Genomic DNA, 26,242 nt, shown 5'->3' with positions numbered 1-26,242 from the left:
AGAGGTTTTAATGGTTAAGTATGGGTAGATATGCATGTTAGGCTTTATGTGGGTTTTTATGCAAATGTATGTTTATATATGTTTATGTGATGATATGTTGGAAGTTTAAACTAGTCTATGCATGTGGGAGTGAGTATGCATGATGGGGAGAGAGTATGTGAGGATTTTGGTTGTTTTCGGTTTATGTTACCCTTTATGCAAATGTGTGTTTATGTATGATAAATGTAATATTGTTGGGGTTTAGGATAGTTTGAGACCCCCATGTGCTTGGTTGCATGTTGTAGAATAGTTCATGCATGTTTTAGGAGGTCGGGTGCTGTTTTGGGGAGTTTGGAAGGTTTGGGAGGCTTGTATGCATAAGAAACTGAGTTCTGCCCTTCTGGGAAGAACTCAGGTTCGGCCGCCGAAAGTAGTTTCGGCCGCCGAACCTGCCTTTGGATGCATGGATTGGCCGCATAACCTTGCCCCCGAAAGTTGAGTTTTGGCTTGAAAGCAGACTTTCGGCCGCCGAAGGAAGGTTCGGCCGCCGAAAGTGCCTGACTTTCGTCTCTGGAGAGGGACTTTCGGCCGCCAAAGGTGCCGCCGAAAGTGCCCGAGTTTCGTCTCTGGAGGGAGGGTTCGGCCGCCGAAGGTGCCGCCGAAAATGCCCTGTCCAGCCTTTTCATGGTTGTTTTCTATGCATGTTTAAGTGATGTTTTAAGGGATTTTTGGGTAGTTGTTTATGAGTTGTTTAGAGTGTGTTTGGCACCTCATTCGAGTCCACCTGTGTAGGATCGGACCAGAGGGACCGAGGAGGCCATCAGTGTTAGCAGTTGCAGAGTCAGTTCAGCGTCTGCTAGAGGTGAGTAGAACTAAACTTAATCTTTATTTTACGAAATCAAATGCCTAAAGCATGTTCATGCATCATGTTTATATGTAATAGGTTGATTGCACTAGTTCCACGAATATGACGCATTGCATTATTTACTCTTGATGTGGATGGACCAAGGCGACCCCAATAGCCCTAACTATGATATGTTAATGAAGTCCTGAGGAGCCCCTTTGAGGGCCGGGCATAATGAAGTCCTGAGGAGCCCGAAGGGCCGGGCATAATGAAGTCCTGAGGAGCCCGAAGGGCCAGGCACCATGTTATGTTACAGATAGAGGGAGTTTTGGTGGTCATGTCCAATCCGTTATGTGAATTGTTTGTGATGTGGCGCATTTCATGAAAGCATGTAATTAATGAACTGTTTTCTTTGTTTCTACTCACTGGGCTTTTTAGCTCACCCCTCTCCCCTAACCCCAGTGTTGCAGGTCTGAGGAAGATTGGGAAGTCTCTAGAGTTAAGGTTTTGTTAATATAATAGAGTAGTACTTTTAGTGTGGACATGTAATGTAATTTGAGATAATGAAATGTCATGTAATGTAAAGTATAGTAGAGTTATGTTTATGGATTAGTACTGTGCTTGGCCCTAAGACTTGGTTAGTCCCTGTTTAATACATGATGTATGTTATGTTCTAGATGTTGAGTTATGTTTGAACTAAACTGGTGGCATATGTTGTTTACTACGCTAATGTTTGATGAGGACCCTCGTAGAGGTCTTATGTTTGTGGTTTGATGCATGCACAGGTTAGGTTCTAGTTATTTGGATGTGACTTCGGCTTAATGTATGTTATGTTGACCCAGCTAGAGTTTTGTTGAGAGCTCTAGTAGGGGGTTCCTTATGTTTTCAGTTATGTTGCATACAGGTCAAGCTCGGTCTATACATCATATGTTTCAGTTTTTATGTTAAAGTTTTGATCATGTATGGGATTTGACCAGGTGATAGGAGGTATGTTTGGCTTGGTACGGGTCCCGGCGGCCTTAAGCCGATCTGGATCCTAGCGCCGGTGGCGGTTCGGGCCGTTACAGAGGGGTATCGGTTTCCGGGTCGTTACAAGCAAGTGCTATGGTTGTAAAGAAAGGGAAAAGTAATTTGGTTTGTTTTCACTATGGAAAACTAGAGCACATCGAGGCATAGTGTTATAGACTCATATGCTTTCCTCTGAATTCTAAGTTTACACAAAGTCCAGCAGCATTGAAGGTGTGAATTCAAATAACAGTCCAAGGCAGGTTTCTGTTCAACAAGTTTATGATGGGTCCACTTCCATTTTTGTTAAGGGTTTTCCTCAATTGGTCTTTCTAAAGAATAATTTCAAAGGTTAATGAATTTGCATAGTGACACTATTATTGCTTCAAGCTCAGTGCCTGCTAATTGTGTTCAAGTTCCTTCTCCATAAGTAATATTGTAAGTATAGATGTCATCTCTCAAAATTCTTAGGACTCTAATAAAAGGGCTTCCATTGATTGGGTAATAGATACGAGTGCTACTGACTATATCACTTTTGATTCAACCTTGTTTGTTGAATTCAAATATGTGACTAAGTCCTTTGTTTCACTGCTAAATGGACATAAGGTTCAAGTACTAGCTGTTGGAACAATTAATCTCAATTATTTACTTGTCCTTAATAATTTGTGTTGTTTGTTTTCGAATTCATCTTTAATATGTTGTTAGTGAGTAAGTTGATTGCTACTAGGCAGATTTATTTTGTTTTCATAGCTAATCATTGTCTTATTCAGGACCTTTCCTCATAGAAGATGATTGGGTTTACTAAGCAAGAAGGTGAATTGTTCATCTTAAAGACTCAGTTTGTCTAGTTTTCTTCAGTTATTTCTCGTTCAAGGTCAAATGCAAATTATTCTTCTTTTGATGTTTGGCATCCCAAGCTGGGGCATCGATCTAATGAAAGGTAACTTTCTTTACAATCACAATTACTTTTTCTTCTAATAAGACATGTCCTTGTCATACTTGCTCAAGGGGTAAGCAAAAGAGGTTTCCTTTTCTTGAATATGTTCTTGCCACTAATTATGCTTTTGAGTTGGTACATATGGATGTATGAGGGCCCTAATCTCAGTTTGATATTAATAAGAATCACTACTTTCTCACAATAGTAGATGATTTCTCTAACTTTGTATGGACCTTTCTCATGAAATCAAAACCAGAAATTTAACTCCTTATGCCTCAATTTTGTCAGTATGTTAAAACTCAGTTTCATGTGTCTATCAAGCAAGTCAGAACTGATAAAGGCAGGGAGTTCTTTCTCCATTCTTTCTTTGCTTCCAATGGCATCATTCTTCAAATAAGTTGCATTTATACACCCGAGGAGAATCAAATGGTTGAGAAAAAGCATCAACATCTCCTCAATATATATAGAGAGCTTTTGTTTCATTCCAGTCTTCCTGTTTCCTTTTGGGAGCATGCAGTCCTTATAGTAAACTAACTTATTACTAAAATTCCTCTTGCCAAGCTCAATGACAAGACTCCTTTTAAGTTTCTATTTCATAAAACTCCTATTTACACACTGATAGAGCTCTGCGTCATTCTTCAAGGATTCCTATCAAGAATAAAAAGTATATGGACTAAGTCTTGTTCTTAGACCAAGTCCTGCTGCTGCCTGCTGTTTATTTTATTTGCATTTATTCTTTTTTTATTTTTACTAGAATAAGTCAAATTGGCTGCTGAGATTTTACTGCAGCAAATATTTCCTCTTTTTATTCATTGTGTCGTTTGTGGCCTTAAGTATAGGATGTGTCAGTTATTTCTTCTGCTATTTATTCATTTGTATTGGCAGCAGTGGTTATGAAGGAAATACATTCCAAATTTCTCATTCTGAGAACCAAATTCTTTGTAGCTTTGACTAGGACCCATCAGTGGTATCAGAGCTGCGTTCTTTTCCTTTTCCTTTTCATGGCAACAAACAAAGAGCGAATCAAAAATTTGGAAGTTGGCCTTGGCCAGCTCCAAGACAATCTGTCTAAAATGGAACGAGGGCTTAGCGATGAACTGCAACAAATCAAAGCAGCCATCACTAAATTCTCTGAACTTTCGCTTCAAGGCAAAGAACCCGCTAGCAGTGCAAGTGACCGAGCTAGCTAAGTTCGCGTTAATCAGGATGAATCCAGAGATGGAGGATGGTCGTTTTATTCCGCGAAAGTAGCAAAATTGGAGTTCCTGAATTATTCAGGAGATGATCCAACTGAATGGTTCGCAAGGGTGGATCAGTTTTTTGACTACCAAGGCACTCCAGACTCAGAAAAAGTATCTTTGGCTTCTTATCACCTTCGGGGAGAGGCAAACGAATGGTGGCAGTGGCTTTGCAAGACCCATACTGCTGCTGGAACGACAGTAACATGGGAAATCTTCTCTGAGGAATTGTGGTCTCGATTTGGACCTACTGACTGTGAAGATTTCGATGAGTCTTTATCAAAAATTCGCCAAACAGGCCTTTTACGTGACTATCAACGTGAATTTGAAAGATTAGGCAACCGAGTAAAAGGGTGGACCCAGAAGGCATTGGTGGGAACATTTATGGGAGGTATTAAAACAGAGGTTGCGGAAGGAATAAGAATGTTTAAGCCGAAAACTCTAAAAGAAGCTATCAGCTTAGCTCGAATGAAGGATGAACAATTACTGCGATAAAAGAAGGCAATTCGTCCATCTTTTCAGACGAGTTACTCATCTCCAACAAAAAACAAGTCGTCCACACCGGTAAAGCGACTCTCTTGGGATGAGATGCAGACTCGGCGGGCAAAAGGGTTATGCTTTAATTGTGATGAGAAGTTCATTTCTAGACACAGGTGTGCTAAACCCCAACTTCTTGTTCTTAATGGTGGGTTCGACATTGACGAAGATGACGATGAGGATGAACCAGAAATCTCCCTTCATGCACTTACTAGATGGTCATCATCAGGTACCATGCAGGTTGTTATTCAAATCAGATCCTTCGAACTAATTTGCCTTATTGATAGTGGGTCCACACACAACTTCATCAACGAAAAAGTGGTTGAATCTCTCAAATTGCTGGCTGAACCAACCAGACCCTTCAACGTGAAAGTGGCTAATGGGGATCCTCTGTAGTATAGTGGGAAATTTAGAAATACTCCGGCTCTCTTGCAAGGTATTCCCTTTTCCATTACATTCTATTCATTGCCACTCATGGGATTGGGTGTGGTGTTAAGGGTCCAGTGGTTGCGACAATTGGGAACAGTCCAATGTAATTGGGACAGACTGACTATGGACTTTATTTGGAATGGGGAGCAGCGACACCTGCAGGGTTTAACAGAAAGGCACATTCAATCTTCTTCTTTGAAGGAAATGTCTAAGGAGTTGCGGCAAAATAGCTGACTTTTTGCCATTTGTGTTGAAACTTTGTCAACAGATTTGCCCGAAGGAATTCACCCGGAAATACAAAAATTGCTAGATCAATTTCCAGATGTTTATCATCGGCCAAATCAGCTTCTTCCAGAACGCATTATTAGCCACCGTATCAACCTCAAGGAGGGAAAAAAATCCAGTAAATGTCCGGCCGTAAAGGTACGCCTACTTCCAGAAGGCGGAGATTGAAAAACAGGTCTAGGATATGCTTAATTCTGGATCAATTCAGGCCAGTACCAGCCCTTTTTCTTCTCCTGTTCTGCTTGTTAAGAAAAAGGATGGTTCTTGGCGTTTTTGTACAAATTATAGAGCCCTCAACTCAGTGACAATCCGGGACAGATTTCCAATTCCAACCGTTGAGGATATGTTGGACGAACTTCATGGAGCTGCTTACTTTACTAAACTGGATTTCATTGCAGGATTCCATCAAGTTCGAGTACACCATGCTGATGTCCACAAAACAGTATTCAGAACACACAATGGCCACTACGAATATTTGGTGATGCCTTTCGGCTTATGTAATGCTCCCTCGACGTTTCAAACTTTGATGAACACAATTTTTCGTCCATATTTACGGAAATTTGTGTTAGTTTTTTTTTATGATGTCTTAATATATAGTCCAACTTGGGGTGAGCATCTACAACATGTGCAATTGGCTCTTGAGTTGCTGCGACAACATCAGTTCTACGTCAAGCTTAGCAAATTTGCCTTTGGTCAGCAACAGGTTGAATACTTGGGACATATTATCTCTGGTGTTGGTGTACAGGTGGACCAGGGGAAGATTAAAGTTATGCTTGAATGGCCTAAACCCACTAATGTGTCTGACTTACATGGTTTTTTAGGCTTAACAGGCTACTACAGGAAATTCGTGCGGAATTATGGAGTGATCGCTCAACCTTTGACTAATTTGTTAAAGAAGGGGCAATCTTCTTGGAATGCCGAAGCCGAAAATTCCCTTACCGACTTGAAAAAGGTGATGACCACTACTCCAACGCTTGCAATGCCTAATTTTGATGAGCATTTCTTCGTCACTTGCCCTTGAGATGGCTAGATCTAGTAAAGTGAATTTTGAGTGCAAAAACAAAATGCAGTTCCTTTTGAAGTAAATACGAAGTTGTTATACTCAACAAAAAGTTTGCTTCCTGATCCTACTGTTTATAGACAGTTGGTAGTCAAACTTATGTATATTCAGTTACAAGTCCAGATATTGCCTATAGTTTACACATGATTTCTCAGTTTATGGACAAGCCTTCTTAGGCACATCTAAGTGTAGCTTACAAAGTGCTAAAATATTTGAAGATTTCTCCTAGGCAAGGTTCTTTTCAGCTGCGAATTCAGAGTTGAAGTTGGTTGCATATATACTCTGATTGTGATTAGGGAGGTTGTGCAGAAACAAGATTTTTAACTGGTTTTTATGTTTTTCTTGGAAATTCCTTAGTTAGCTGGAAATCAAAGAAACAACCCACTGTTTCCAGAAGCTCAGCAGAAATTGAGGACAGGTGTATGGCATGTACAGTAGAGCTGAGCTAACTAAGTAAGACTAAATATTTAGACTAACTTGTTTAATTAGATCTGGTTAGCTGTTGTAAGCTACACGTAAACTATGAACATGTGAGTTGTGAGCCTAGTAAGACATGTATATAAACTATGAACAGTTTCAAGCAAAATTTAAATGCATATCAGAAAAAAAAAAAGGGGAAATATTGTGTGAGCACAGCTTTTTTTTTATTGACGAAATCAAATGGTATGTTATGTAAACGTACCCAGTCAAGAAGCATAACATTGTCATCATCTTTTGAAAGTCGAGAAAGGTCGAATGCCTTCTGACCAGTGATCAATTCTAGAAGCATAATTCCATAGCCATAAACATCGATCTTTTCTGAACATCTTCCATTGGAGAGATATTCTGGAGCTATATGCCCAATTGTGCCATCTACAGTACAAATGATTTGAGTCTTGTTGAAGTTTATCAGTTTACATAAGGCAAAGTCCCCAACATAAGCCTGAAAATCCTCATCCAAGAAAACGTTTGCAGCCTTCACATCACAATGGACAATCCTTGGCTTGCAGTGTTCATGCAAATAAGAAAGACCCTTTGCAGATCCCAATGCAATTTGCTTCCTGATTGGCCAATCAAGTGAAGGTTGTGATGGACGTTGATCTAGGAGAATGCAATAGTGAAATAATGCATGAATGATCGAGGATGTGATTAGAAGTCCCGCAAAAAAATTATCACAACCAATCTATATGAAAAATGTGAGGATTGAGGACTAAATAAAAATAAACTTAAAGTTCCAGTTGTTTCACTGAAAGTTTTTTCATAATGTTCTCTTTTTCAACATTAACATTCAAAAAAAAATTATAAATAAATCATTTTTAAAGAAAATTACTTTCTTATTTACTTTTTTTTCTAAAAAAAAATTATTTTCTCAATTTTGAGCAATAGATTAACACCACTAAATTTTCTATACATATATTCTATTAACATCCCTTATTTTTTAAAATAATAAGTAAATAATAAAAAAAAATTATTTTTTGGAAAACATTTTTCACCTAGAAGTTATTCTTAGCAAAATAAAATATATAGAGTCTAGATGCACAAACATGCCAAAAGGTTAATAAAAATGATACCACAAAATCAATTGATTTAGAATGGTCCTATTTAGCTAAGACCTATGCAACAAAATTGCTTGTTTTTACCTGTTTTCAACATATAATTTCTTTTCAGAATAATTTTTTATTAATATATTTAAAACAATATTTAAAAAAAAAAGGTGGAGTTGAACAAGTTTTCTTGCCAGTTTCAAAGTTCTTAACATACTGACATTTTGTTAATTTTGTATTCCTAATCAGACAATTAACGAAATTGCATACAGGTCGACAGCCACAAATAATTTTTTTGTTAAACTCCACTCAAGGCAATATACGTTAACATTTTGTGTTCCACGCAACCACATCGAGTGTAATCTTGACACATAATTCACAATCAAAAGAAATTTTATCTAAAATATGGAGTAATTTTCCATGATCACTAAACTTTAGTCATTATTCATTACGGTTACTGAACTTTGATTTGTTTTAGAAAATTCATCAATGTTTAAATATTTTATTGAAATAGTCACTCAAATAAGATATCGATAGATTTTTCGGTGAGACTGTCCCATTATAAAACCTAAATATTGAAATAGAAGAACTATTAAACTTAAGTTGTACTATTCTAAAGTTGGGTAATTAGTTTAAGGGGAGATGCTAACTTAATCCCGAGCTAATTAGAGGAGGTACTAACATATCCATGGCTGCTTGACACACCTATAGATAGAGCACTAAAGTATTTAAAGGTTCAACTTGTATTTCATATAGAGTTATACATGCAAATACAAAGTTAAAATAAGAATGATCCGTAACAATATTTTAATATCTTTAAACTCTGATAACTAAATCATAGGAACCCCAAATAAGAAAACGGATATATCTTTAAATAAAGCAGATAATGTGATAAGCAAGTCGGAATCAAGTAACTTTCAGGAGGTGCTTAAGGATTTTCCGACATGCTAACTTGAGGTGCTTGTTAAATCCGACGTACTTACCTAAATGAAATGAATTTCTAAAGGTTGAAAGTGTAATTTTAGTAGGTCAATCTATGAATATTGAAAGTTTAAAAACTAAATTGAAATATGGAAAAAAGTTTAGTTGGTTAAAGTGTGAATATGGAAAGTTTAAAAGTAAATTTCAAGTTTGGTTCTCCATTTTTCCACCTCTTCACTTAAACCCTCCATATGTTACCTAATTATACAAGGAAGAAATGACTAAGAAAAAAGAAAAAAGGTGGTCCTCCATTTCCTTCATGTTAGCTGAATCTACACCAAAAGAAAAGACAATTAGTTTTTCTTTTTTTCTTATATTTCCACCTTATTTCTCCATAAAAATAAGATTTCCATTAATGCAAATATTTTTCTAAGTGAAATTAACCAGCAAAGGAATCATAGAAAGAAGGAAAGAAGGAGAGAAGTTTAGGTGCTTAAGTGGTAAGAGATAGAAATTGAGAATTAGGTTAGGCAAACATGTTCTTTCATACTTTAAATCAATTTTATGTTGTTAAATGAATTAAAATACTTGTTTTTCTTATTCTTTGTAAAAAATGAATTCAAAAAGAGAAAGGTACATCAAAGGGTATAGGCAAGAAAAAAGAATGACTAAGGTGTATCTAAAGTTTTTGAAAAGAATTGTGTAAAAGGTTTGATATTTATATGAATTTTTATTTTTCATTGATTTTCTCATGAATATATAAAATTAGGGATTGGTTTTGATTGTTAGAAGTATTTCTTTGATTGTATGAATGTGTAATATGAAAGTTGAAATGATGTTTGGAATACTTCAAGCAAAAAAATTCAATATGGGAGCTAAAAATGCAAATCTAGCGGAATAGGTTTTAATAGAACAACTTGTGTTTGAAGTTTCATAACTTATTGTGTAATTGTTGAAATTAAGCCTAATATATACCAAAAGAAAACTGAGACAAAGAGCTAAAACTTTCATGAAGTGAATAAATTTTGAATCTACAGCTAAGTATATGTAAATTGCTAGTGAACCTAAACTGGTCACATGAATAGTATATCTGAAACAGTCTATATTATTTATACCATAACTAATTCTTTACTTATTGAAATAAGTTAACACCAGTGCCAAATGAACCCTGAGAAGTACACCTAAAACTTTGTAGAATAAAATTAAGCTTGAATCTGTATGTAAATGTATGCATATGATATGTTTTGTTAGATTAAAAACAGATACCAAAATTGTATTGGTTAGTACCTGATTGGACAGTTTGCAAAGAAAAATTCATAATTTAAGTTAGAAAAGTCAAAATTAGATATAATATATTTTGTTAGCAAGTTAAGACAAATATACAAAATTCATGAAGAAAATTTAGTCTAATATGTTCATAAGACATTTGAAAATGTGACATAATTTCAAGCAAAAACAAACTTAAATCTGAATATTAACCTGTAACGACCCAAAAATCGGATCGCTACCGGCGCTAGGATCCAGATCGGCTTAAGGCCGCTGGGACCCGTAGCAAGCCTGACATAGAACCTGTACCACCTGCTAGGGAGATAGAGTTCGAGATAGAATTGATGCCTGGAACCCGACCGATCTCTATCCCTCCCTACAGGATGGCTCCAGCCGAGTTGAAAGAGTTGAAGGAGCAGTTACAGGAGCTGGTAGACAAGGGCTTCATCCGACCGAGTACCTCACCCTGGGGTGCTCCAGTCTTGTTTGTGAGAAAGAAGGATGGATCCCTTAGACTTTGTATCGACTACAGGCAGTTGAACAAAGTCACTACCAAGAACAAGTACCCATTGCCAAGGATCGATGATCTATTCGACCAGCTAGCAGGAGCGGGTTGTTTCTCCAAAATAGATCTGAGATCAGGGTACCATCAGTTGAGGATCAGGGAAGAGGATGTGCCAAAGACAGCTTTTAGGACCAGATATGGGCATTTTGAGTTCCTTGTAATGCCGTTCGGGTTAACCAACGCCCCTGCAGCATTCATGGATCTCATGAACAGAGTGTTTAGCCAGTACCTGGATCACTTCGTTATTGTCTTCATAGATGATATCCTAGTGTATTCCAGGAATGCAGAGGAGCATGCCCATCATCTGAGGATGGTTCTACAGACCTTAAGGGAGCATGGCTTGTATGCCAAGTTCTCTAAGTGTGAGTTCTGGCTGAGGAGCATTTCGTTCTTGGGGCATGTAGTGTCAGAGAATGGGATTGAGGTAGACCCCAAGAAGACAGAAACTGTGGCTAACTGGCCTAGACCCACTTCAATGACGGAGATCAGGAGTTTCTTGGGTTTGGCAGGTTACTACAGGAGGTTCGTTCAGGACTTCTCGAAAATAGCAGCTCCTCTGACCCGACTAACCAGGAAGAATAAGAAGTTTCTGTGGACCGACCAGTGCGAAGAGAGTTTCGAAGAGCTTAAGAAGAGGTTGAGTTTGGTGTATGAGGAATGAATGAAAGAAAAGTTTTAATTTTTATGTATGATTGTTGATCATGTATGGGATTATACAGGTTTACAGGTTCTATGTCAGGCTTGCTACGGGTCCCGACGGCCTTAAGCCGATCTGGATCCTAGCGCCGGTAGCGATCCGATTTTCGGGTCGTTACATAACCTATGAGGGATTGACATGTTAGCTTTGCGGCCAAATTATGCATGTGTTAGTTTGACGTGCCTGCTTTGCACACGTGCTAGCTTAATAAACTAAAACTTACATACATGTTCTTAATGAAATAATAGTATGTCCATGACTGAATATGGTCTACTATACACACGTATACTTTTAAAAACTCGTTTTATCAACATGCTTGCTTATGAATACTGAATATAGTCTATTACACAATCGTATGCTTTTAAGAACTCATTTTATCGACATGCTTGCTTATGAATATATAATTCGACATGCTTACTTGTTTCGATATGTTAAGTATCTAAATAGAAAATTTTAGTATAAATAAATATTTAACATGTAAATATATATTATTGGCCCTAGTAAATCTCGGTGGGAGTCATAGACAGAATGAGTATGGCATGCCATATACAGTTTATCAGTACTGCGCCCTAATGGATTACATGATATGATATTTTCGACACACCATGTATCATATGGTTTTCGGTTTTAGAGCCATACAGGCACAACATTCGGCCTCCAAGACATACAGTTTGGCACTTTGTACTATACAGACACAGTTTTTCCTTATCTAGCTAGTTGATCCTGCTAAGAGTTTATAGAGACTAAGATTTAATTATATAACTCGTTAATACCTCATAAGCATGCATACAAGATGGTTACTATAATATGAATGATCTTGCATGTATACAATTGTCTGACTTAATTTGCTCACTTTTTACCCACATATACGCAAAATTTCCACACATTATTATGAAATAATTTTCTTGTATCTTTCATGTGTATTCTTGTTTATACATTATATGAATATATTATTAGTCACCCACTAGGTATAAGCTCCGATCATTGGACTTTTCCACTTGCAGATAATAGACAAAGGAAGTGACAAACAAAAACTCTGATTCTACATCAGAACGGAGAACATTATCATAATCAATTAATCTCAAGTTTTATATAGAAGTTGTTTAACTTTGGTATATACATAAGTAGTATACCAGAAATCTATAAATGAGCCTTGATAATAGTAAAAATATAAATCAATATATTTACTACTTTAAGTATATGTGTTCCATTTATAGATTTAATAGTGTGAATTGAGTAAATATTGAGAATTTATAGCTTTTTTTTTTTAAGACTCTTTCAGTTTCTCCTTTTAAAATTGTTAATGTGAATTAACATATTCAAAAAAAATTAAATAATAACTAATAACGTAGAAACTAATTTAATTATATATGTGTAATTGCATATAGTATATTATGTGACACCCTTTACTCAGTTATTTAATAAATGGGTAAACGTGTTATAGAGACTTATACGTGGCCTATCCTACATGGTTTAAAATAATAACAATAATATTTTTTTTTAATTTTTAATTACTACTATTTTTAATCTCCAAAATTTTAAATTTTGATGACTAGGACACCGCCTGAAATCTAAGTATGTTTTTATTTTATAGTTTATATATTGCAATACAAAACATTAATAATATATATTTATTATTTTTAATTATATAATTATATAATTAAAAATAGTAATTATAAATTAATTATTAGATTATATTTTCTATAAATTTATTTATATTTTTTAATTAAAAAATATTTAATTAATTTTTATGTAAAGATACTTGCACTCTACTCATTATAAAAAAGTTGCATATATATCATAAAATATGTGAACTGGTAGCAAATATCATATCAAGGTAATTTACATTAGTGAATTTTTTTTTTTAATTTGATGTGATTAAAAAAATAAAAAAAAAACAGACCTATAAATTTTTTTAAAAAAATTAAAACGAAAAAAAAAATCTTTATTAATGAAATTAAGGAGTGTTGAATGACCCTATAAATTAAAAAAAAAAAAAATCTTTTATCAATAAAATTAAGGAGTGTTGAATGACAATAGTTATTACAACTTTTTTTACAATAGATAATAATAAAATAATGTAAAAGTATTTTTTAAAAATAATTTAAAATAAATAATTTTATAGTATTTTTAATGAATTAAAATTTAATTAATAAAAAATAAATATATTTTTAGTATTTTATTAAAAATAAATAAAAAAATTTAAATTAAATAGTTTAAAAAAATAAAAGAATCATTCTTCATGTTTTCTATATTTCATCGTCTCAACTTTTTTAGAAAATTTTTATTTCAGTGAATTTTTTATAATTTTTAATAAAAAAATATACGAGAGTTCTTTATAAGTTGATTTAAGTGGCTAAAAAAATATTTATTTATTTATTTTTATTTTATGTAATAAATAAATTTTTTTATTATTATTTTAAGTTATATAAAATAAATTACATATATTTTCATTAAAAAATTTATTGAAATATTATTTGAATGACTATTTTATATAAATATTTAAATATTAATAATTTTTTTAAAATAAATTAAAATTTAATGATCGTAAATGAAGTAATAATTAAATTTGAATAATCATAAATGAGAATTATCCGATCGATGAATATATTAATTTAAAATATTAATTTTTTGTACACCGACAGGTGTATAATTATTTTTTAAAACTATACAAAAACAACAAATTTCGAATTGTGGGCCCTTTGGAAGGCAACACCTTTACTTTCGTCTTTGCAGTATGAAATGGGCCAGAAATTAAACATAAATACAAAAATAATTATCGATTTAAGTAGTAGTAAAAACTTAACTGAAAATCATGAAGCAGACAAGATCCTACCATGTAATAATTTCATCAATCTATTTTGCGTAAAATGCGGGTTCACATATGCATAACTATATCACTCATAATAATTTTCAAACAATAGAAAGCAAGTCATTTTTGGTGAAAATTTCTCAATGACAAATTATTCTCAGCGAAACAAATGGAGCCTAGATGTCCAAATTGATGACAAGGCTTACCTCTTAATTGGGATGCAGCACTTCCATTAGCCATGAAGGGATAAACCAGCAACCGTTCAGTTGGTGTGATACAGAAGCCAAATAACTTAAGGAGGTTCTGATGCTTAGCCATGGCGATGGTCTCCATTACTTTCTGGAACTGAGCCTCTCTACCAGGAGTACGTTCACTTTTCAATCTTTTTATAGCCACCAGAGAACCATCTTCAAGAACACCTTTATAAACTTTACAAAATGGTCCAAATCCATCTCTACTGAGAATGTTCTCATTGCTAAAGTTATCTGTTGCCACTTTTAACTCCTGCCATGAGAACTTCTTAAGCTGACCAAGATCAAGTGTTGTATCTTCTTCCACTGAAAGGAGACAAAAACAAACAATAAGAACAACTCGTAAAACTTGTCTGAATCCACACAGTTTCCTCAGATAAAATACGAACCAGAGGACAAATTTTTTTGAGATTTCCGGAGACAACAACATGTAAAAGCCATCTCATGGGCTTTGCAGCAAAGCTGAATTAGGAACAACTTGTTCTGCAATTGCTTTGTTGCAACTTCAGTGATCACCGTTTTGAAAGAAATCCTATATCAGATGGTAAATTTAATCCTCCACCAATCTCAGCTGCTGGGGAAATAAAGATGTAGACAAGTCTCTGAAAGTGACAAAGACAAGAATAACAGCAACAGGCGGTTAGTTTAGCATCTCGTCTAGTTTTCCATAAGCAAATCAACTCTGCTGCATGGTTGACTTAAACTTTTTAGGTCCGTGGGTGGACCCGCCTCTTTTATTGTTCTAGCTTTTTCTCTTTCGATTTTATCCTAGTTTTAGGATGCCTTTGACGGAAGTAGAAGAGAAAACTTTTCTTCCAATGATATAATTAATAAATCTGTTTTAAAATAAATATTTTATTTTTTAATTTTAATTCCATTCAATTATTTTATTAAATTAATAATTTTAATTTAATAAAAAAGAGTAAAAATATTTTATTTCTATAAATACCCTCGTCACTGAAAGAAAAATTTTCAACTCTTTAATCTTTAATGTTATTATTCGTTTATTTGATAAAAAAGAGGGAATATTTTATTTCCACAAATACCTTCGAACACTGAAAAAAAAAAAAAATCAACCCTTTAATTGTTTATCTCCTTCGTTACTCTTTTCTCTTGAGAGTGAATTCATTTTTTTCAAAACTTTTTTATAATAAATACAATTATTTATTTAAAATATTTATTTTAAATGTTAACAAAAAAATTTGATAAACATATAGCAATCAATATATTATAACAAGTACAATTATTATACTAATTAATTTTACATGTTACAATGTATATTAGGTAATAATTAACTAATTGGATACATTTAAGTAAATTTAAATATTATCTAATAAATTAAATTAAATTTATTAATGGTTTATTCTTTTTATGGATTTTTCAAAATAATTAATAATAATTTATTACAATAATAAAATATTAAATTTTAATAATTATCAAATTAATGTACTATATAAAAATAATAAAAGATAATATTTTCATTGAGTAATGAATGCACAAGTGAATAATATTTAAAGAATATCTATAATATTAAAAGTGAGACAAATTTCTTATATTAATAGATTTAATTTTATTATAATAATAAATTTTAATTTTGATAATATTAAATTATTAGATAACATTTTCAATCTAAAAAAAATAAAATTTCTACATAAATTTATTTTATCTCTCCATTAATTTTAATAATTTTGAATAAAATTTATAAACATTAGAATCATAATCTACTCTTTATTAAAAATAAATTACAATATCACCTAATTTATTAAACATAATAAAAAATATTAAATCATTTTAATAGTAAATTTATTTAATTCTTTAAAAGATGACACCAAAATATTAGATAATTAAAATTAAAATATTACATAATAAGTTTAAATTTTATAATTCTTATTATTATTATTTATATTTAAATTCTTTCTGTTATTTTTTATTATAACTTAAATTTATATAATATATATATATATATATATATATATAAATTCATATATATATATATATATATATATATATATATATATATATATATATATATATATAAATTCATATATATATATATATATATAAATTCAGAAGTATAAAAACATGCGACGCACAACTAGTGATTATAAATAATCGTTAATTATTGCAAATAAATATTAGAAAACGTTGCAACCATTACAATCCAACAATTAAGCTATTGATGCCAACGTAGAGAGTAAGAATTAAATATTTTATTTTCATTTTAATTTTTGGTTTAATAATTGTCCTTTTAAAAATATAATAAGTAATACTATTTATGTTCTATAATTTTTATCATAGATAAAAAAAATTATATTTAGCATTATATATATATATATATATATGGATGGATAGTGATGCAGTATAATATCTGCTCAAAATAAGTTATGAGCCGTCACCATAAGGTAAGGTTACGTTGCAATATCTGATAAGCTAACATATGGTCACAAAGGTCTCGGCCATAAAAATGAAGATCAAGACACCGTAACACTCGGTGTATCAGCAAGACTCATAATCTCTTAAGCAAGTCGAGTTTTTATAGAAAGTTACCGTTAGCAGATATAATCCAGCAGATCTCCATTATACTTATAATCGCGAGATACCCTATCCACTAGCCAGTACCAGTCAAGTTGTCAGGAGATGGGATAACTAACTCCATCTCTTTATAGTATAAAAGCTAATGTACTCAGAGATAAGGTACGCATTGTAACACACTGATTCTAATCCTAAAGCAATTCATTACGTGCGCCCATTCTATCAGTTTACTGAATTAAGAGTCATAATAGTTGTCCACAACCATATCATTTGGTTCCATTGCCAGGATATCTATTGAATTCTTCCTGTTCACTTGGATTAAATCTAGTTTCCTGTTCACTTTTTCTTCTTTTCTCTTAAATGGCTAAAGATTTATGAGCTGCTGCTAAATCTTTTGCCAACAAAAGGGTCGTCATCTCTTTCACTTCTAGCAGCAGACAAAACACACCATCCATAGTCAATGAGGCAGAGCTTAACAACCTCAATAATGATTAGATGTTCTAGTACATTAAAAAACTATAGGAAACTCTTGAGAAGTATAAGGCTCGGGATAATGCCTTATTCATGACTCCTAGAATAAGGAAGGAGGCTTCCATCGACACCCCAAGAACTCGAATGGAAGAAATCCAAACGCAATCCAAAGGGAAGGCTAAGTTGGAGGATGAGAAGTCATCGGACGAGGCTCCAAAATACGCCAACTGGAAGCTGGTCTGTACTGTGGAGAGGTAACAGAAGGAGCAGGAGGAAGACTATAGCCTGGATAATGCCTCGCCCTTATCGGAGGAGATCCTAGCAGAAATCTTCCCTACTAAATTCAAGCTGCAAGTTTGGACAAGTATGACAGAACAGCAAACCCCAGGAGTCACTTAATGATTTTTAGAACAATAATGCAACTTCAAGACGTCAATGACTTTATGTTGTGCCGAATGTTTCTGTCTACACTCATAGGTTTGGCTCAAAAGTTATACTAATATCTGAGTCTAGGTTCTATTCTGAATTTTACTCAATTTGCTATGATGTTTAAATCTAGATTTATCACTTGAAGTCCTCCTAAAAAACTCTCCTCTGACTTATGAAAAATCCACCAAGGAGAGGGTGAGTCTTTAAGCAGTTTCATTTCACATTTCAATGTTGAAGCGGTACAGGTGAAAGAATTAAATCATGAGATAGCATGCGAGACGCTGAAAAAATAAACTCGCAACATCAAATTCATGGATTCGTTGATCAAGAATCTCACCACTACCTATCAGCAGCTAATGGATAAAGCGCAAAAATATATAAGGTTTGATGACGAAGTCTAGGCACTAAGGGAAGATAAAAGGACGAGTCAAAAGCAAACCCAGAAGCCAGAGAGGTGAGGATATGAAGGAGACTGAAGGAATTATCCAAGTGTCTCAAGGAAGAGATGACTAAGGTAAATATAAGAGTTATACTCTACTAAATGACTTACGAACACACATTCTAATGTGGATCAGGAAAAACGACAAAGAAGTCAGGTGGCCCTCCAAGCACAATCATGAGAAAGTAGGCAGATGAGACAGGACCAAGTACTGCCGCTTCCACGAAGATCACAGGCATATAATGGAGGAATGTCGGCAGCAAAAGGACGAAATTGAAAGATTGATAAGGGACAACACGCTTCAAAAGTTTGTTAGAAAGGACAAAGAGGAAATAAACTCGAGCCTGAGGTAAAAACTCCTAAAAACACAATTGACAATGAACCCATGGGGGTTATACATGTGATTGCAAGAGGCCTTCAAAAACAAGCGTGTCGATGAAGGTTTCTTGTTTGTAGAACAAGAGCCATGGGCAAAACAGGAGATAAAATTTAGACTTATAGATAGAGCGACAAGGTTTTTCCACATTAGTCATTAGTGTCTTATTAAATTGGTATGATGTGAGATAGGTCTTGATCGACACAAGTAGCTCCATTAATCTCATCACCTTAGATGTTTTTAATAAATTAGGATTAGACAATAATAACCTTACTAAGGTCTCCTACCCGCTAGTGAAATTAGGGAACAAGACTGTGGCAGCATTAGGCACTATTAATCTCCCCCTTATGCTAGATGATGAGAAGCACAAGTGCGAGCTATATGCAGACTTTGCAGTGGTGGACATTCCACTCGCCTACAACATAATACTTGGTCGCCTAGTCTTAAACTGTCAGGGGATAGTTATTAACATGGGTACTATGTGTCTAAACATACCAACTTCAGAAAGATTAACTGTTGTTTGAGGTAGCCAGAAATCAGCGTAGGAATGCTACAAACACTCTACAAAAAGCCTAAAAAAAGTGAAGATGCCCATCGATCTATTGGAAAAACCAGACTCCTATACAAAGCTAAAGCCAGCAGAATCGGTGGAACAAGTCCAATTAGAAACGACAAAAAGGTATGATTTGTTAAGTGATGAAATAAAACACAGTTTAATAGAATTGCTAAAATGCAGAGTGACCACTTTTGCTTGGTCTCCAGAAGAGGTAATAGGTGTTGACCCAACGCTTATCACCTATAAGTTGTCTATCGACGAGACAATAAAACTGATACAACAAAAGAAAAGAAAATTTCCACCAGAGAGGCAGCAGGTGATTAAGGAGGAGGTTAATAAGATATTAAGTGCAAGGTTGATAAAAGAGGTCCAATATCCTACATGGCTCGCCAATGTAGTACTAGTTCAAAAGGCAAACGGGAAGTGGAGGATATGCTTGGACTTTACCGATTTAAAAAAGGCATGTCCAAAAGATCACTATCTACTCCCATCCATCGATAGGTTAGTAGACTCTACCTTGAGACATATAGTGGTTTCTTCCTTGATGCTACTTCGGGTTACCACCAAATCCTTATAGACGTCGAAGATGCAGAAAAACTGCTTTCATTACCGATGGATTTTTTGTTACAAAGTGATACCGTTTGGACTAAAAAATGTAGGGGCAACCTACTAAAGGCTGATGTCAGGCATCTTTAAAGACTTGGTGTGGGTAAAGGTTGAAGTATACGTGGATGATATAGTAGTGAAAAGTCGATCCTTAGAAGAATACCCCTTCGATATTCAAATGGTCTTTGACATTCTGGATAAGGTAGGTATGAAGATTAATCCTGAAAAACGTACCTTTAGGATAAAAGTATAGAAGTTTTTAGGGTATATAGTTTTTGAGTGAGGCATAAAAGCAAACCTAGAAAAAATTAAAACCATCCAAAACATGGAGGTATCCAGGTCTATTAATGACATACAGAAATTAAATTGTGGGATCCCTTATCTACTAGTCAGTACCAATTAAATTTTCAGCAGATGCGATAACTAACTCCATCTCTTTACAGTATAAAAGTTAATGTGCATAGAGATCAAGGTACACATTCTTACACACTGATTCTAATCTCAAAGTAATTTATTACAATGCTCATTCTATCAGTTTATTGACTTAAGCGTCAGAGTAGTTATCTACAGGCGCTAACCACCTTACATTTTCTCTTTTGCAGATTAACCAATTGTAGCTTGACTCTATTTTCAGTCACATCAGATAGATAGATGAGGACATGAAGTTTTATTGAAATAATCAAATCATTATTAATAATATTTTATTTGAATTAAATAGCAAGAAATCATTTGAATTCTTATTTGAAAAAATAAAATTTCATTTGAAAAAAATAAATAATTAATGAGGGATTGTATTGAGAGTATGATAAAATAAAGTGTTGTAATAGTCAATTTATGTATTAACAATATTTTAGAACAGCTAAAAATATAAAGATCGATAAAAATTATGCAACGGAAATAGTATTTAATTTTAGATAAAATATAAACTATCATAAGTTTTCGTTTGTTTCGTGGAAAATTTTTCACATTTTCTGATGTTTGAGACACTAAAAAAATTTAGTTAACGGACTATATTTTTTTAATTAAAAGAAAAATAAAAAAAATAATTTACTTTTTTCAAAAGAGAAAGTCATATTCCACGATTTAAGAATTTTATTAAAATCTTTACATAAATTTGTTAATATATTTTAATTTTTAAATTAAAATTAAATAATAAAAAATTAAGTAATTTTTTCCAACAGAAGACATTTTCCATAAAATATTTTCCATGAAAAATATTTTTCAAATACAAATGTTTTTTTACAAATAAATGGAATCTAAATATTTATAAAATATTAAACTAAAAAATAAAATTCACAACTAAAATGAGTGATGACTTCTCAACATATAAAGTAATTAAGAGAGCAGGTCAAAATTGAAAATTGCACTGTAATTACAATAACCCTATAAAAAGTTTTCGGTAGTATTTCGCTCGTTTCAACATATAAATTTAAAAATAATAGTTATTTTAGCTAAATGACAAACTTTTTATATTAAGTTTTCAATTATACTCACTTTTATTTTAAAATAAAGTGGCTTTTAAATTTTCTCTATAACTGTCGTGTGACTTGTAAGTTTTCCCTATGACTGCAATGTGACTTTTTCTAGTTACAAAAAAAAAAATTGCTATATCGAGGTGTTATTTTTAGAATTGACATATAAAAAAATATAATTAGCATGCTATATATATATGACAGCATTAAATTTTATTAAAATAATCAAATCATTATTAATAATATGTGATTTGAATTTGTTGAATAAAAATGCAGCTTTAACAATTTATCAGAGAGAAATTAAAGCAGCAGAGAAAGCAAAGAGGAGCTTGACTGCAAAAGTCTAATTAATTTCAATGTAGACTTGTTTAAATATAAGTAAACTCAACTAAAAAGGAGAAAAAAAGTTAAAACTATAGCTAACACATCTGAAATTAAATTGAACAAAATCCATAATTTAGGGAAAAAAAATCTGGAACAAACAGAACTGCCATCCTAAAATTAAGGTAAAATATCACTTATGGATATTCCACAAATTTGCTTCGCTTCCAAATCAACTAAAAATCTGCAGATTCTTGAGACATACTTCTAACACTCCTCCTTGGATCAAAAGCTGCAAACTCCAAGTTTGTTTCTCAGGAACTCCAACTTGCTTAATGAAAGAGACTCTGTGAAAATATCAGCTATTTGCTCCTCTAGATTGACATCTCTATTTTTTTGCACTTCTCTTAAGAAAAAAGAATTTCATATTAAAATGCTTGGTTTTTTCATGAAAAACAGAATTATGTGAGATTGAAATGGTTGCCTATGTCCACCAAGATTTTTGTACCTTGCTCTTGTTCTAAACATAGATCTATAGAATTTTTCTTAGCCAAATAGCTTGATTAATAGCTGCAATAAGTTCAGCTTCTGCTGTTGAATGAGCGATAATTTCTTGCTTCTTGGAACACCAAGAGAAAGCACCCAATTCCATGCTAAAATAGTGGCCTCAGGTACTCTTCATGTTATCGAATGAACCTGCACAATCACTATCTGAATAGCCAAGTAAACTGACAGTTCCTTTGATATATATCTTATAATTCTTTTGGCTGCCTTAAGATGCAACTCACTTGCACAATGCATAAACCTTGACAAAACACTTACTGCAAACAATATATTTGGTCTTGTTTCAGTCAAGTACATCAGACGAGCTTCATCAACCTTCTCAGCTCCATCATCCTTGCAAAACTTCTCCTTTTGGTTCATAGGAGTAGTCATTGCTTTATAATCATTAAAATGAAATTTTTTTAGGGTCTCCTTTAGCATATTTTTGCTGGCAAATTAAGATTGTATGCTTCCCTTGAGTGACTTCCATTCCCAGAAAATGAGTCATAAGACCAAGATCTGCCATCTCAAAAACATTCATCATTTCTTGCTTAAACTTATTAATAAGTTCAGTGTTGCTACCAGTCACTAATAAATCATCAACGTATAAAGAAATTATTAGAATTTCTACATTAGAGTGCTTGACATAGAGAGTAGATTCAGATAGGCTTCCTTGAAAACCCAAACTCATTAAATAATCATCAATTTTGTTGTACCGCACTCTCGGTGCTTGCTTGAGGCCATAAAGAGCTTTTTTTAGCAAATAAACTATCTTCCTGCCCTTTGGTTGCAAAGCTTTCTAGTTGATTAACATAAATCTCCTCTTGCAGGATTTCATTAAGAAATGCTGACTTGACATCCATTTGAAACACCTGCCAACCCTTTTGTGCAGTAATAGCAAGTAGCAACCTCATTGTATCAAGCCTAGCAACAGGAGTAAACGTATCAGAATAATCTACTCTAAATATTTGTGCATAACCATTTACCACAAGTCATGCTTTATACTTCTTAACAGAACCATCTAGATTTAACTTGGTTCTAAACATCTATTTGATACCTATGACATTTCTATCATGAGGTCTTTGAACAAGCTTCCAAGTCTAATTTTTTCAATCATTGACAACTTTTCTTACATTGCAACTATCCATTTCTCGTCACTTTTGGCTTCGTCAAAGCTTGCAAGTTCATAAACTACTACATTACATCTTTGATAAATGCCAGAGATCAGTCTAGCGCCCCTAGCAGAAAGTTCATCCTTTGTATTTTCAAGTACTAGCTGAGGATGTGAATTTTCAGCTTCCTATGGATTTGTCCAGCTCCATTGTTTTTCTAATGCACATCTTTGCTCACAAGGATTTTCTCTGTTTGAGGCTGGAAAATCCTATAAGATTTAGAGATGGTGCTATAACCAATGAATATCCTCGGTTCAACTCTTTTGTCAAGGTTATCACACTTGATCTGAGGAACATATGAGCATAAACAAGCAAAAATTTTTTAAAAATCCAGAGAAGGTTTGAAACCAAACCAAGCTTCAAAAGGTATTTGATTCTGCAAAGCTCTTGTTCGTAGCCTATTTTGAATGAATACTGAAGTATTTACAGCTTCAGCCCAAAATTGTTTGGACAAACTTTTTTGATGTAGCATACACCTAGCCATCTCCATGATTGATCTATTTTTTCTTTCACTCATTCCATTTTGTTAAGGAGTGAAAGGGCTGTAAGTTGACGTGCAATCCCAGCTTCAATGCAAAACTTTTCAAATTGATTTGAAGTATATTCCTTCCCATCATCAGACGTTAAAACTTGAATGTTGCAACTACTTTGATTTTCTACTTGAAGTTTTTGTGTAGCCCTCCAAACTCCTTTTGGAAATGATTTCCTTGTTTACTTTCCATATCGACAAGTTTCAAAATCAATCTGCTGCTAAGGTAGGCACCCCTTGAATCGGATTATTTTTTAGCATGTAGGATATTCCAGAATAATGGAAATGACCCAACCTCCTATACCAAATGTCAGTTAAGCTTATAGTTGTTGAGAAGGCAGCCTGCTCCTTCTTCATTGGCTCAAGTGAGAAACTCTTGTCTTTCATTTTTACTCTGAACATTTCCTGGCCTGTTGGATCCTTAATCATGCAACAATTATCTTCAAAGAAAACTTTGAATCCACTTCCAAGTAGCTATACAACACTAAGTAAATTTTGGTTAATTTCATGTACATATAAAACATCTGCAAGAGTTTTTGTACCTGTGCAGCTTGTTATAGCCATAATGTCTTTTCCCTTTACTGGAATATATTCACCATTGCCTATTCTGACCCTTTTGAGCTGCTGCTTGTGGAACAGGTTGCAATTTGTTGGTGAGAATTTTCTTTGCATATTATAGCTTCATGCCCCATTTGATTGCATTTTTCATTAGTGTCTTCTCCAACATTTGAAATGAGGATGTGATTATAAAATATGAATAGATATTTTTAAAATATTAAATTAAAAATAAAATTACAACTTAATTAAATAATTAATTTAAGCAATAATTAGGAAAATTCAAATGGAAATTAATTATTATTTAAATTTAATTTAATTAAAAATAAGTTTTAAAAAATATAAAAAATGGAGACTCGTGAAATATTATTATAATATTAAAAGTTAAGTTTTCAATAATTATTATTAAAAATAAATATTAAATTTTCATTTGATTGATAATAAATGAGATTGCCATTGATGCCTCTGAACATGTCGTAGAAAAAAAAAAAAAAACGACGAAAGTTGTAATTATAATAACTCTATATATTTATTTATAATTGATGACCGCTGGATTTCTCCATCCTGGCCCAGGGCCTGGATCATAGCCAAAAGCCCATCTTGTAAAGGCCCACGCACCTGATATGCACAACAAGCCTGGCTCATTCAACCTTCAAGGCCGGGCTCAACCAAGCTTCTTCACCCAAATCGGCCCAGTCCGCGACCAGCAGGCCCTCTCCTCTCAGACTCAGCGTCCGGCCCGACTCTCGGCCCAGCCCAGTATCCAGAGCCACACCCAGACAGCCTAGCAGATCCGCTCGAACGTACGCACGAGGAGAATCAGAGGCCGTTACGCATGAAGCAGGCTGCTGATACCCTCGTACATCCGAATCTGTATGTCAGAGACGCGTGTCCCAATCATGGAAAGGCCTTTACACGTCATCAGCAAGCATAGCAAAATGGATAAAAGGGGGAACCCCCCAGAAAGTTTAAGTTTTATCTTTTAATACAAAAACCCTTGTAAAACCCTACTCTATTGGATCTCAGATCATCAATTGGCGCCGTTTGTGGGAACGACGGAGATCTTTTCATCACCGGAGTTTTCACTTTCAAAACCCACTGAGATCCACGATGGCAAACCACCAAGAAAGTAACCTTAACATTCCAAATGACCTGAGCTCTGCCCAAGATGGGCAGCAGTTCTCCTTCTCTAGCCCTACAACGTTGAATAACCAAACGCCTATTCCTCTTAATCCCTCGCCAAGCTTGGCAGGGAATACTCCCACCATGACTCTGTCTAACCAGGACATTCAAACTATGGCCCTCCAGCTACAGACTACTACTCACTGGTTGGGGCAGATAATGCAACAGAGGGGCCTTAGCACCCCAGTAAATGCACTTCCAGTAGTGGAGGAACCCAGAACCAATGAACCCCGACCTACCTCTGACCGCCTCCAAACTAACAGCCACGATGCCGGGGAAGAGGAAGTACTGGAGGCCCGAATCCATGGGAGAAGGGCAAGAGAGTTGATAGAAAATGAGGAGGCGGACAACTATTCTGCCGGAACAACCAGGGAAACGAGAACTGAAACAGAGGAGGAGGAATACAGCTGGAGCAAAGGATCCAGCCCGGAAGACGAGAAAATGAATCAAAAGTTGAAAAGGTTGAAAGAGCAGCTCTTAACCGAGCTAGGTAAGAAAGATCAGAGCTAAACCTCTTTGCCCACCTCTTCTCCTTTCTCAAAGATAGTGCAGCAGGAGATCGTTCCCAAGAAGTTTATGATGCCGCCAATGGCTGCCTATAATGGAGCTGGTAACCCGAGAGAGCATGTCATGAACTATAAGACCTTTATGGAGTTGCAAACCCTGTCAGATGCCTTAATGTGTAAGGTGTTCCCAAACAGGCTTGGGAG

General features: G+C 34.1%; 1 protein-coding gene across 1 annotated transcript in view; it reads right to left on the bottom strand.

Annotated features, from left to right (window-relative positions):
- Window positions 1-14,960, bottom strand: part of LOC110621465 (LRR receptor kinase BAK1) — a 37,761-nt gene extending 22,801 nt beyond the window's left edge. The window contains exons 1-3 of the mRNA XM_043958905.1: window positions 14,739-14,960; window positions 14,305-14,655; window positions 6,997-7,394 (exon numbers count right to left, since the gene is read on the bottom strand). Of these exons, the coding sequence (XP_043814840.1) occupies window positions 6,997-7,394; window positions 14,305-14,655; window positions 14,739-14,790 (801 nt within the window). The 5' untranslated portion in view covers window positions 14,791-14,960. The remainder of the gene's footprint in view (window positions 1-6,996; window positions 7,395-14,304; window positions 14,656-14,738) is intronic.
- Window positions 14,961-26,242: the final 11,282 nt, after the last annotated feature.

The sequence above is a fragment of the Manihot esculenta genome, chromosome 8 (assembly GCF_001659605.2).
Source record: "Manihot esculenta cultivar AM560-2 chromosome 8, M.esculenta_v8, whole genome shotgun sequence".
Classification (NCBI taxonomy): Eukaryota; Viridiplantae; Streptophyta; class Magnoliopsida; order Malpighiales; family Euphorbiaceae; genus Manihot; species Manihot esculenta.
The sequence above is the reverse complement of the archived record's forward strand: the minus strand, read 5'-3'. Positions and strand labels throughout refer to the sequence as shown.